The 14,405-nt window shown below is 33.5% G+C and overlaps 1 protein-coding gene across 6 annotated transcripts in view; it reads left to right on the plus strand.

The window, feature by feature from the left end:
- The window catches only part of ATP8A1 (ATPase phospholipid transporting 8A1), a 290,003-nt gene that overhangs the window by 107,745 nt on the left and 167,853 nt on the right, over nucleotides 1-14,405 (plus strand). For 3 of the 6 annotated variants that reach the window (XM_074229523.1, XM_074229524.1, XM_074229527.1), the window contains one exon: nucleotides 4,775-4,819. The exons of the other annotated variants lie outside the window; for them this stretch is intronic. In XM_074229523.1, coding sequence (XP_074085624.1) covers nucleotides 4,775-4,819 — 45 coding nt within the window. The remainder of the gene's footprint in view (nucleotides 1-4,774; nucleotides 4,820-14,405) is intronic. 6 annotated transcript variants of the gene reach the window in all.

A 14,405-nucleotide genomic window follows, 5' to 3' on the forward strand; every position in this document is an offset into this window, starting at 1 on the left:
AACTAAGAATATTTATCAAATGCTTGCTGTATATATGGGAAAGTAAAAGCTATGTAATATGGTCATAATAAGTAATCTCAGAGAAGAAGACTACATGATAACTGTAGAGTGGGTCTTAAATAACAGGTTTAGCAGTTGGAATTTCATTCAAAATGGTAGATTTTTGAGCAAGTAAATAAAATGATTAAATCATCAATTTAGGGAAATTTGTCAGTTTCATATATTCTGGCTTTGAGGAGGAAGAGAAACTTGAGGCAAGGAGTCTAGTTAATGATCTTATAGCATCCCAGATATGAGGTGGTAAGGGGATGAATGAGGGGTTAGTAATGAGAAAAATAAGGAAGATCAGCAGAATTTATAGATTGAATATGAATACTGAGGGAACAAGGAGGAATTTAGACTAGATGGATCTTTTTCCTAAAATAAGACCAGGAGAATAGTGGTAACATTACCAATGATAGAGAAGTTGGGAGCAGATGAGAAACTTGATTTTGAACATATTGAATTTGAAGTGACAGTGGGATATTTAAATGGAAATGTTTAATAGCAGTTGGAGATGGAGAGTTGGAGAATGAAATCTGGGTGAAAAAAAATGGAGAGCGTAGTTGAAACCAGAAGACTGTATAATGTTCTTAAAGGAAAGAATATAAAAGGAAAAGAGCAACTGGAAAGTTTAAGAAGGGCTCTGTCCTCAGGGACAGAAGGAAGAAGAGAGCTTAGCAAAGGAGATGGAGAAATAATTATTTAGAGAATTTAGATGAGATCAAAATAATGTAGCATTTTGCAAACCAAAAGGAGAGAAATTGAAGGGGGAAGCTGCTCACAGAATTTCAGAATTAGAATTAACCTCAGAAATCATGTACTCCAGCCCTGATGGAAAAAAGAATCCCTGCTCCAACCTACCTACCAAATAGTAGAAAGTAATCTTTGCATTATGACTCTCTTGAGAGGTGATTCACTACCTTCTAGGACACCCCCATTAGATATCTGCTTCCAAACTGATAACGAATCATTAATGATTTCTCTTTGGATCTGAATGTTATCTATCATCTAACTTACATCTATACAACTTGTCCTCAAGACTAACATGAATGATTATTTTTGAGATCCTTACTAAAATTGTGGTAAATACAATCTACCAATTTCACTAGTCTACAAATATTGAAAAGAATATGAATTAAGTTTTGTATGACCTCTTCTTGATAAAGCCATACTGACTCTTTGTGATCACTGCTTCCTATTATAAATGTTTTCTGATTATATCTTTAATAATGCATTCTAGGTTGATAGCAGAGGGGATGGAAATAGCTTTCATTAAATGTCTACTAAGTGTCAAGAACTTTACAAATCTTATCTCATTTGTATAGAAAATGGTCGGTAGCTGATATTATTAGCCCTCTTTTACAGTTGAAGAAACTGAGGCAGACAAATTAAGGGACTTGCCAAGGATCACAAAGCTAATAAGTGTCTAGGCTAGGTTTTAGCTCATTTTTTTCCTAACTCCAGGCCCAGCTATTTATCCATTGTGCTACACTGTGAGCAAAGTGATGGAAATTAAATCAAGTTCACTGTCTGTTTTTTTTCATACTTTTCCCCTTCTTGAGTCCTTCCTTATCTCTTGCATTCTCCAAAACCTTCAAGGAATCACTGACATTTAGACACTTGAGGGTCCGGTTTTTTTTTGTTTGTTTGTTTTTTGGTACCCTGGTTTAATATTGAGCCTTGATAATTGAACTTCATTAGGGCAGTTAGTTGTTTACCTACAGTTAACTTGGATTTCATTTTCCTAGAAGTCATTTTTGTTCTTTTCAATGACAAAATAAAATTTGAGGAACCATCTTCTATCCATTTTCTATTATAATTTTATTCCCTTCTATCCCAAGGAGTGGTACTCTCTCTTTTAGCCTTGTTTCTGTAATAGCCTTTTTTGTTTCTTTTGGTTTTTGCAAGGCAGTGGGGTTAAATGATTTGCCCAACGTCTCACAGCTAGGTAATTATTGTGTCTGAGGCCATATTTGAACTCAGATCCTCCTGACTCCAGGGCTGGTGCTCTATCCACTGTGCCACCTTTTAAAGAAGAAAAACACTTTGTTGTTCTTAGATTTTCTTGCTAAACTCAGAACATTTTGAATATCAGTGTTTCTGATACTGACCTTACAGAGCCTTACCATGGTTATCTTTCTTCTTCCTTTTTTAAATAAATTTGTCTTTTCTTTATCTACTCTCCTTCTATTATCCTGTGCCTATGACTGCAAAGTCTCAACTGGTTGCTTAGTTCTCGATATATTTGTCCCTTTGGACAGCTTCCTCATTCCCTCTCCATTAGAACTGCTTCGCTTTGTGTTTTCAGAATTTCATTCTCCTCTCCTTTTTTTTTTCTTTTCTTCCCTCACGTTTTCTTTTCCCTCTCCTGTCTCTTCTTCTCTCCTCTCCTCCTGGTATTCTCATTTCTCTTCTCTCACTCTCTCTTCTCTCCTTTGCTCTCCTCTGTTCCCCTTTACCTTCCCTGCTCCCCCTATCTCCTCCTCTATTTTTCTCTCTCCCCCTCTCTTCATTTGGATGTGCACCAGCCTCTAAAGTCCTGACTGGCACAGAAAAGTTAACCTAGTCTGCTTTTCCAACTGTGGCTGATTTCTCACTCCTTTGACAGACTAGTGATCTTCCACTCTTGGTTTCACTATATTAGTTCTGGACCTAAAGGCTTTATCCCTATGAGAGCTCTGAAATCCCCAACTTGTGATTTGTCAGCCCTAGTGTTCCCTCATCGTAGGGATTCTAGGCTTGCACTACAAAGTCTGGCCAGAATTTTATTCTTAAGAGTTCCCTATCCATTTTGCTATTCTCAGCCCTAATAACTGACTTCTGGGGAATTTGGGATCAGAAAATCCTTTTTAACTTTTTGGAAACTCTTCTCCTAAATACTAGGTTGCAGATCAAACTCCACGTAACCATCCTTTCCTTTTCTACCATGAATTTTGAAATGAAATCATTGTTCCACAGGGAAAAACAAGCTTTTTTTACCTGTTGAATTTGCTCACCTAAGTACAAGTATGGCCAGTCTGCCAAGAATGGAAAAAGGAATATCAAAACTGGTAGAGTGTGGAACTATGACTTTTGAATAAAAATGAGAGTTTATTTAAAGTGTGCTAGGCAAATTGAAAATGGTTGAATAAAAAGAAAAATGAAAGAAGGCATAGATAGACCTCTAAGCATCAGTAAAGACCTATTTGAAGCTAGTTTTTAATGAATTTGTAATGAACTAGTTAAGCATAGCTTTATTACTTGTTTTTAGGTTTGATAGCCACAATAAAGAAGATGAATGGCAAGGGACAATTTAGAGTCTTGAATTGGTACAGCAAGAGGATAATGAAACAGAGAAGCAGAGATTATTTTTTGAGAATAGTGCTTAAATGACAATATCCATAAGGCAGTTTGGAGTGATGAGAGTTGGATAAGTATGTGCTGAAGGGAACAAGGTAAGATAGATGATTATGGAAGAAGAGAACACTAAATAACATCTTAAGAGCTGAAGGATATGATAAGGAGCTTCTAAGGGGTTAATGTGGAGAAGAGGAGAGATTATAGAATTTATAAATCCAAGAAATATTAGAGTGATCAATATCGATTGGGCTAAATGGAAAGGAGGAAAATTGCTCAGGCTTTAAAGATATAGAAGGAAGAGTACTGCATCATTAGATTTTTAAAAAATCAAATCCCTTTCCTCCAGAATCATTTAAAATAGCATTAAACAAAATCAAATAAGATTTTTGAGCCAGATTCTTTGCCTTTTGTTTTCTTATCTTCAAGTTATCTTAAACTTTTATTCCTATTTGTTTTTTAATTCTGTTACCTTCCCATTGTTAATGTCATTTGATGAAAAATATTGAGTCACATTTAATCCCTGAAATTGAAATTATCTTTAGTTGATGTTTATAGAGACTATTTCTGTCTCTACACTATATACTTAGGAAGTGTTTTTGTGTTCAAAAGTAAATATTTGTTGAAGAAATCAATTAAATACTTAACTTTTATTGTATCAGACTTCACTAGTACATATTATGCATGAGAGTAAGTGAGTCACTTTAAACACATTAAATATTTGAGGCTAAAGATTTTATGTAGTGAATTAGTGCTTCAGTGGAAATATTTTGACTGGTAATTTGGTTTAAAATGTTAATTTTATGATAAAATAGAATTGTGTTAATATCTTCGCTTTATGCAAGAAATGAGTAGTTAATTTATCACACATGTCACCCCACGGTCTTGAAAGTACTCCCTCAAACAATAATAAGGAAATTTGTAATCTGGCAAAATGTCCCTAAGAAATTCATGTTTGTGCCTCACTAATGAAACTTTTCTTTATTTTGGCTACATTATTTATATGATTACTTTGTCAATCGACTTTAGCCACCAAAAAATATAGAACTCCAATTAATTGTAATTGTCTATATAAATTTTTATGAATTTGGATATGTATGTATATTGTGTAGGAAATGTCTTATGAAAAATTACCTGTATTTTAAATATCAGTTAACTTCTTGGCTGTCTAAGATTATATTTTAGTAATCTTGCATGTTTAAGACTCCACCAATTACTTATTATATGTCATCCTGAACTATTTTTTATTAACAACCATTCTTTTGAAGTTTACTAAAAATTCTCTTCCTTAATTTTAATAGTCATTTTTCAATACTTCTATTCATGCTTTTCTTTTTTTAGCCTTTCTGTGATTATTTTCCCTCTTTTTCTGTTCTTCCTTTTGCTCTCTATGAAGTCATTTCCCTGAACCCGAGGAATATGGGTATTCTACTGAAGATTGGTAAGCTCTAAAATATCTTTCAGACTTTAAGTTTTTTTTAAATGTTTAAATCCTATCATCTCTCTCTCCCTCTCCCTCTCTCCCTCTTATTCTTTCTCTCTTCCCCCCCCCCCCACACTGTCTTCCTCTCCCTCTCTCCAAAACAAAATGGTGGATAGATTTTATTTCTCTGAGATGATTTTCCTCAGAAAACATTGAATATTTTTCTGGTTACAATGTTTGGTCAATTTACAGATTTGATGATGGAATCTCTGAAGTGTAACATTTCATAAATCATTAATATGAAAATCTCAAATATCTGTAATAAATTTATTTGGGAGGAAATTTAGAATTATGGCAATTCAAATTTCCCATTCTGTGTATAATTTATTTAGCTTTTGTAACTTTAACATTAAAACCCTTCAAGATGTTTAATAAACTCATCACTGCCACTTTATGCATCACTACCATAGTATGCAAACCACCATTATGAAAGACTTATGAAGTAAAACCTTTTTCTCTCTCTGCCTATGTCCCAATATCATTTAAGTCTACCACTCACCACTCTTGTCTGTTCTGCATGTTTTTCATATCATAATCATCATAAATACTTCTTAACCTATAGAAAAAGGTTAGGACCTGATAAGTTTTTATAAAATCCAATGAAATTTATATTTTTAAAATGGAGATTGATATATTAGATTAGACAAATTGTTCCACATTTTTGTTTGTGATGTCCACCCAAAAAAAAAAGAAGCTGGGGTTATTTTAGGTGAGTATTGAATTTTGTAAGTTTCATCTGATACTTAAAATTTTCCAAAGCATTTTCTCCCATTCCCCACTGACTTAAATTTTTAAATTAATTTTAACTTGTTTTGAAAATGCACTAGCTATTTCTGTGAGTTACCTGTAGAAATAGAGTAATAGATTTCCTTGAACATCAATAGAAGGGAATGCATGGTGTGAGATTGCAATAAATGACTTCTTTCTTATATCAGCCTATGAATATATTTTTAAATTTTGATTACATAAATGAAACTTAAGTGAGCCTACAAGTACTTAGTGATAATTACAGTGACAGCTACAGTTTCTGTGTCAGCTAACAATTCAGCATATTCAAGTTCATTGCAGTCAGTTTCCTAAATGTTGATACCCAAGTCCAAAGTGACTCATGGTTTAAAATTTTCTGGAGCATCCTAGTATTTGTGAGTGATTCAAATATAATGACACTTAAATCTATGGAATCATCCCATACCTCAATATTTATGAGATTCCAATTAGATTTCTTTTATTAATTTTTGTCCTTCTTTTCCTAATAATAATTAGTATAATTATAACTTGAGTGACTTGACATTTGCATTACTCTTTCCAAAAACTTATTTGATCCTCACAACAATCCTGCAAGGTATGTGTTATTCTTATGCCCATAATAGAGATATAATCACATTGCTATTAATCAGGTTTATATATGCTTAATTGATAGAAATTTATATGTGTGTTTAGTAATTCCTCATAAAGGTCAGAAGAGAGAGTGTTGAAACCCAGAGTCAAAAAAGATCTGCTTTTAAATCTGGCCTCAAGCTGTTTCTCACTGTGCAATTCTGAACAAGTTTTTTAACTTCTGTTTGCCTCAGTTTCATCATCAGCAAAATGGGAATAATAGTAGCACCTACCTCCCAGGTTTGTCATGAGGATTAAGTGAGCTCTCTGCAAATCTTAAAGTGCTCTATAAATATCTATTCTTCATCTTTGTCAGATATTCTTTGCTTGAATACTTTATACTAACATCATCAAGTTAATATTAGGATTGCTTAGATCACTTAAAAATGAAATGTTTGCTCAGTTGCTTTCGTATTATCTGGCAACAGTTAGTTTGAAAGATATTGTGGGGTGGCTAGGTGACGCAGTGGATAGAGCACCGACCCTGGAGTCAGGAATACCTGGGTTCAAATCCGGCCTCAGACAATTAATAATTACCTAGCTGTGTGACCTTGGGCAAGCCACTTAACCCCATTTGCCTTACAAAAATCTAAAAAGAAAAAGATATTGTGTAATTTAGCTTACCCCTTAATTTGTTCTTTTCCAGACTCTTAAAAAAAACTTTAAGAAAACTCTTAGACTTTATTAGACTTAGACTTTTTTATTTTAAAAAAATATTGATAACTTCCATTAGTCCCTTTAAACTTAAACTATTACCCCTTCCGTACTTAGAGATATCCCACTGGACTATTAGTCATCATGAACATGTTAATAAATATAAATTTTATTATGTCTGTAAGATAAATACTAAACACTAGAAGACCTTTTGCCTTTTTTTGTTGTTTGTTTGTTTTAGTTTTTGCAAAGCAAATGGGGCTAAGTGGTTTGCCCAAGGCCACACAGCTAGGTAGTTATTAAGTGTCTGAGGCCACATTTGAACCCAGGTACTCCTGATTCCAGGGCCGGTGCTCTATCCACTGCGCCACCTAGCTGCACCTATATTACTCTTAACTTGAAATTCGCAGAATTACAAATCTACAGAATCTCAGAATTGGAAAAGACCTCATTGACCCCTCTAGTCCAAGCCATACCTGCCCAAGATTCCCCTCTCTGTAGCAGACCCTAGTGAGTGATCATCCAGGCTTTGAATGATTCTTCTTCTATCCTGTGGAGCTTATTTCAATTTCAAATAGCTCTGATTTATGAGAACATTTTGTTTTATAAATGAAATTTAAATTTCATTCTTCTAAACCCACCATTGCTGTTGGATCTACCCTCAAAGGTCACAAAATTATTCTAAACCTCTTTCTGCACCAGTCCTTCAGATATTTGAAAAGCTTTCATCTACTCAAACCTCCTGTTCATTCCCTCCCAGCACCAGATCTTTTCTTTTTCAAGCCAGATAGATCTACTTTATCATCTAAGCCACTCTCCTCTGGATTCCCTCCTATTTTTTTAATGGTCTTCCTAAAATATACTGAGAATTGACCATTGTACTTCAGATATGTGCTGATAAGAGCAGACTGTAGTAGAAGAGTTACCTCACTTGTTTTTACTGTACTTTTTGAAACACAGCCTCAGATGTCATTGTATTTTTTTTTTTTGACTGTCATAGCCCTCTGCCTATTGTAGTGACCTTGTAGTCTACTAAAACTCCCACATCATTTCACAGGAACTGTTTTCTAACTGTGCCTCCCCATCCTACACATTCTGATTTTTTTTAACTCAGGTATAGAACCTTACATTTGTTCATATTATTTTATTTCATTAACCCCAATCTTCCTTTTGAATTCTAACTTGTCACCCATCAAATTGCCTCTCCTTCCTAGTTTTGTCATTTATAAATTTGACAAATGTGCCTTATATCAATTCATTTTCTTCACTGATAAAAATGCAAACTAGCAGAGGGTCAATAATAGATTCCAAAGCATTCCACTCCTTGATATTTATCTATTAATGACTTATTTTTTGATTTGACCATCCAGAAAATTCCAACATCTATCACAAAAATCCTGCCCATTCTTTGCTTCTCCTTTTACCTCAAAACTACCTTTAAAAAAAAAAGGAAATCTTTTAACATTACTTATTCTGGGATTTGACACATCTGATACTATTTTTACAGAACTTTGCTCCTCTTTTGCAATTATCTTCAATTATTTGTTCTTGATTATAATAATTCTTTACCTTTTTAAATTGGGAATTGATCTATATATTCCCTTTTGAAACTGAATTGATTTCTTTATACATGTTATTCACCTTTTCTTTGTATTTCAAGTTTTTATTCTTGTGAACTTGCCATCCCGATTGGGATAACAACTCTGCCTTCAAATATCTGGTCATTGGATATTGCCTTTTTTACCTCCAATCCCTTTAAACCTCCCTCTACAAACTTATGATTTATATCAAACTATTTCCATTTTCTTTTATTTTTTTCTTTGCCAGATTCTATGATAGAGTGATTGTTTGACCCCAAGTTTCCTTCACTTTCAACAGTTTCTCCTTGTTGGACAAAATAGAAGTTTGGTTTGTTTGTTTGTTTGTTTGTTTTTTGCTCTTTCCTTAACTTCTGAAGGCCAAAATTATAATTAAATTTAGTTACAGTATATCACTGATTACTCTGATGTTCTGCCTTTGGCTGAAAGAAGGCCAGATTAATGACCCCAATACCTAGTATAACATGCTTTGATAAGAGCTATTTAATATGGCCCAAAATCTTCATTCCTCCTGAGAGCCAGATGGCCTTTACTAAGTTACCATCACAACATCCATTCTGCTTCTGCTTCTGTTATTCATCACTTCTATGCTCTCTGTCATGTTTTCCTATTGGGTTCCTGAATTTTTTTCTTAGAAAGATCTTTCTTTTTTTCTCTTTTTGAAGATATTTCTTATTATACCAAACCACTCCACTGTCTCCCTTGTCTAGTCTTTTGCATTACCAAATAATATAACCTTATAGTCATATTCTTGGAGCATGTCCCATTCCAAGTTTCAGTATCATCACAGGGTCGAATTATTCTTCTTGTATTTTGGATCTCAGATTTTCCAAATGCTTTCACACATGAGGGACATAGATTTTATTGTTGACTCTTTTCTTGAATAATGTCTCCCTGACTTACTTGTCCTTTCTTCAGCTAGTCCTCTGCCAGTATTATAACAACCCTCTCTATGAGTTCCGGCATATATTTGTGGGCAGCTTTCTCCCTGCCCTTCCCCTTCTAGCTTAAAGTTCTCAATGTTATTTTCACCTGTCTTTATTTTTTGGGAGGATAACTGATGAATTCATAATATGATCAATATAGGTGACTTAGCCACATGTCAAATTTGTAAATGTCATGCCAATTTAAAAAGGCAGTATACTTCATTGGATAGTTAGCTTCAAAGCTTTGATACATATAGACTGACCTAGATAAGCCATTTAGTCTCTTGATTTTCTGGGATACCCTCTAAGACTGTGAGTTGCAGAGGAGTCAACTTGCATTGGTTAATGCATCATCTGGGAGTTCCCCATACCAAATGAAATTATATCTTCTGTCCTTTTCCCTTTGCCTGTGATAACCATTGTACTCTTAGTTTCTCAAATCTCACTTCTAATGGTCAACATCGTAAGTTCTAACCTGAATCAAACGCATTCTCCTTAAACTCAGTCAAGTCTTTCTCCATTTCTGCAAATTTCTTAATTTAACTCCAATATGAATGAGTTCTAATGGCTGCTAATGGCTCAGTGCAATGCCAGCAATATCTTTTGGGAATACAATTCTTAAGTTCATGTTCTTTTTTTCTTTGTTATTTTATTTTATTACAATTACAATTACATACAAAGATAGTATCCATCTTTTTGTAAGCTTTTGAGGCCCACATTTTTGTCCCACCCTCCCCAGGTGCATGTTCTTTTAATAATGAGTCAGTATTGAAACCTTCTTTTGGTAAGGCCAATACATAGTGAACATAAATAAATAGTCCATATTAGATATAGGCAATTGATTTGCACCAGTGTATTCCAGGAAATTTTCCAAATGTAAAGTTAAAATTCAGGTATACTACACAGAATAACTCCTAAATATATGTAGGTAGTCATGATACTTAAATTTTATTTAAAATGCAGAGTTTATTAGAAATAAATAGTAACCATTTTACATGTTATCATGACACTGCTGTCTCTTGAGTTTATTATATTGAATATAGTTAAAACAAGATTTGCTAAAATGAAAGCATTTTGAAGCTAATATATATAACCAGTGACTCGGTTATACTGGGATTTTATATTTTCCCATAGGATCTCACCAGTTGATCTACAGGCTATATTTCTCTTGTGGTATTGATACTTATGAAATTATTGTGTCTCTGTTCTTTTCAAATTTTATTATAATAATAGCATTTCTAACCATAACCAGTGGTTGAATATTATAATTCTTTTTTTAGTATAATTAATTACTGTGGAAGGAATATAAAAACCAGTCCAGTTTTTTTTGTGAGGTAGAGCTTGTTTTTAATGAAGAATTTACTTTAGCTATTTAAAATTTTTAAAAATCAATTAGATTATCTCTTTAATATCATTTTTACATTAATTTTGGTGAGGGAGGGTGTATGTGTGTATGTGTGATTTGCAATGGCAAATAGTAGTTTAACTAGATTCATAGCCTATGGTATCTTTTATCACCCTGCAGATGATCTTTAGTCCAAAAAAGTTTTTCACATTCTAGGAGCATCGAAAATTTTAAAAGTAGATGGCCTGCTTCAAAATCTTATCAGCTTCTGGTCAAGGACACAGTACTGGGAAATGATTTTGCCAGGGGTCTTTTGTGGGAAATAATTAGTTCTTAGGTTTATTTACTAGTACACACAGGATCTTCATAGCTCTTGTTGGACCTCTAGTGGTCATTGGATTAGCATGCATAGGGTAGTCTTGATTAAGATTTTTTTTCTTGTTTTTGTCTGCTTTAGGTACTTACTTCTTTAGGACTTGGTGATATTAGAATATTTTTATCTTACTAAATTCTTTGGAAATTTAGCAATAATTTTATTTCTGGTTATAAGTAAGACTAGTTAAAAATCATCGCATAATTATGAAAGAGCTAATTAAGGACTTACTTTTTGACCCTAGAGCAGGAGTGGAAAAAATTTTTTTCTGCCAAGGGCTATTTGAATATCTATCTATCTATCTATCTATCTATCTATTTATTTGGGGGTTGTTTATTTTTTTTTTTGCAAGGCAATCAGGTTAAGTGGCTTGCCCAAGGCTGGATTTGAACTCAGGTCCTCCTGACTCCAGGGCTGGTGCTCTATCCACTGCACTACCTAGCTACCCCTTATTTGGAAATTTATAACATCATTCTCAGACTGTGTTTGATCACACATTTAATTAATTCACCCTTAAAAGCTCCTAGATTTATTTTATTTCTAGTCCCACCTGAGGTTGCCTAGGCAATGGCAGACCAATATGGCCTCTGCCCTACAAGATAGATACAATGGACAAAAAGTTGAGAGTGGTAGATCTAGTACCAATGTAAACTAAAACTTGCTAAGTTTTACAGCTATCCAAGAGTGGAGTAATGGGTCCCTTCTCATTTGCAATCTTCAAAAGCTGGAGAAGCATTTGGCATGTTGTAGAGACAGTATTGAAAGTCCAGTAAAGAATTGTACTGAGTTGGCTGTACAGATAGTGATTTAACAGAATCCATCTCTAGGTCCTACCCCAAATCTGATATTTTGTTCTAATTTATATGTCATGGATTTTTTTTCCAATTATAATCTGGATCTAGACTTTCCAGTTCATTCAATTCACAGTCTGTTGGTGCTGAAAAAATTTATATATTATACTATCTGAATTTATCAATTTCTGATGTTACAAGATTTTATGCTGTGATAGATAACTTTTAGCTCCATTCCAATTCTAATATTCAATGACCCTATATAGTAAAAGAGCAGACAGAGGAAATTTAAATAACCAAAAGTTAAGCAATTATATGAATTTGAATATTGGGATATATAAATTATGGAATGCCAATGTAACAATCAACTGGGAATTCTGCTTCACAGTTTTGCTGTATCTTTGTCACTATAAAGATCTATCTTTATAATGCCAATATTTTCCTATATAACTGCAATCTGACAAACCTACCTCAGAATTTCAATCATATATAATCTAAAGGTGCAGTCTACTAGCTATTGCCTGCTATTAGTGTTATCTGATCAATGTCTGCTAGTATGGGGGGGGGTGATATAGATGATGTTAAAGATGTAACTTTATAGTACCAGGAAAAAGATGGGAGCAATAGATAAGAGGCCGCTGAAATGGTAAAATGATATGCCAAACATACAAAAAGATATTAGTTAGATTCATTATAAATTTAGAAGAGGAGGACAAAAATCATAGAAAATCGGGTTGAACAAGATAGTATGGAGCAGTACGCTACATCCATTGGAGGAATTAACTAATCCTCATAAAAATCATAGATAAAGGCATGTCTAAAAATGTTTGGGTTTTTTTTTCAGCATATCAGTAATTCTCATCTCCCTTTGAAATCTGGGACTTGGCAGTTTCTAGGTAGCAAATAAACCATATCTCATGTTATTGAAAAGTATTTAAATTATTTTGCCTAGTAATGACTGGCATTAATTAATTATATTAATTGCTATAATTTATTGATTTTTGGTTATTTAAATTTCTTCTGCTTGCTCTTTTACCATATAGGATCATAGAATCTTAGAGTTGGAATGGAACTAAAAGTTATCTAGGCAACTGTTCCCTGAAAAGCCTGAAACCATTTTTGCAGGATCTCTGAAACATGACCACTTAGTCTTTGTTTAAAGATTCTAGTATAAGCACAAGGTTGCTTATTCTTCATTGAAGGATTTCTAACCGTTATGATTTGTTTCCTTGTATTGAGTTGAAATTCTCTGCATTTTACCTACCATTCATTAGACTTTAGTCAGTCCTCTGGGGACAAAAAGATTAAGTCTAATTTTCCTTTCAAATGACGACTCTTCAAATATTTAATGATAGCAATCATTTCCTTCACATCCCTGCATCTTCTTTTCACTGGGCTAAACAATTTGTGATACAGTACTGAGTCATGTTGTTATCTCAATCGCCCTTTTGGAACCTTTTCAGCTTGTTAATATTCCTCTTAAAATGTGGTACCCATAATGGAACACAGCAGAATATAATGCAGTTATCATCTTCTTTTCTTCCTACAGCCTGTATTACATCAGGTTCATTTGGCTATTAAATCACACCATTAATTCATCTAGACCTTCCAGTTCACTCAATGCATAATTCTGTTTCATGTGGGACTGCCATCCAGCCTGAACTCATGCATTTATTGTTTTTAAAATCCAATTGCACAATTACCTTTATATTGACTAACCTTCATCCTTTTAAATTTGATGTTTATTTCTAAATCTTTTAGAATACAATGTTATCATCATTTATTTTGAAAATTTAATTCTTATGTCACCTATGTCGTCATCCATCCATATTGTCATGTATGTCATGGATGAAAAATGTTGAAGAGAAGACTACTTTGGCCCATTAAACATTTTTCTGAGTATGTCAGGCAGTAGTGAGTATGTCTAACATTCATATAATGCTCTAAAATTTGTGAAGTACTTTATTTTATATCATTCATACATGATCTCATTTAAACTTCATAATAACCCTGTAAGGAAGATACTAGGTGCATTATTACATATAAGGAAAGTGAGGCTCAGATAGCTTAAATATTCACTCAATAAAGCTATTAAGTGACAAAGATTTAAATCCAAGCATTCTTCCTTGCAAGTCCAACATTTTTATTCTGAATGAGGCTATATTTATAGAATTATAAATCACTTGAATCCATCCTGACTTGTACTCTCATCACTTATGCATATCTTTTTTGACATTTTATTTTATTTTTCCAATTACATGATATGACAGTTTTCCATTTGCATATTTATGTTACACATTTTTCTACCACCTTCTCTTGTCACCCACCCTTCTCAGTGGCTAACAGTCTAGTCAAAGTTGTATATGTTCATTTGTGTTTAGCATGTTTCCATTTTACTTATTTTGTGTACAAGGAACTAGGACTAAGGGGAAAAGAAAGAAAACCATGGGATAGAAAGGAAAAACATAGGAGAAGTTTTA

The sequence above is a fragment of the Macrotis lagotis genome, chromosome 3 (genome assembly GCF_037893015.1).
Source record: "Macrotis lagotis isolate mMagLag1 chromosome 3, bilby.v1.9.chrom.fasta, whole genome shotgun sequence".
Taxonomy (NCBI): domain Eukaryota; kingdom Metazoa; phylum Chordata; class Mammalia; order Peramelemorphia; family Peramelidae; genus Macrotis; species Macrotis lagotis.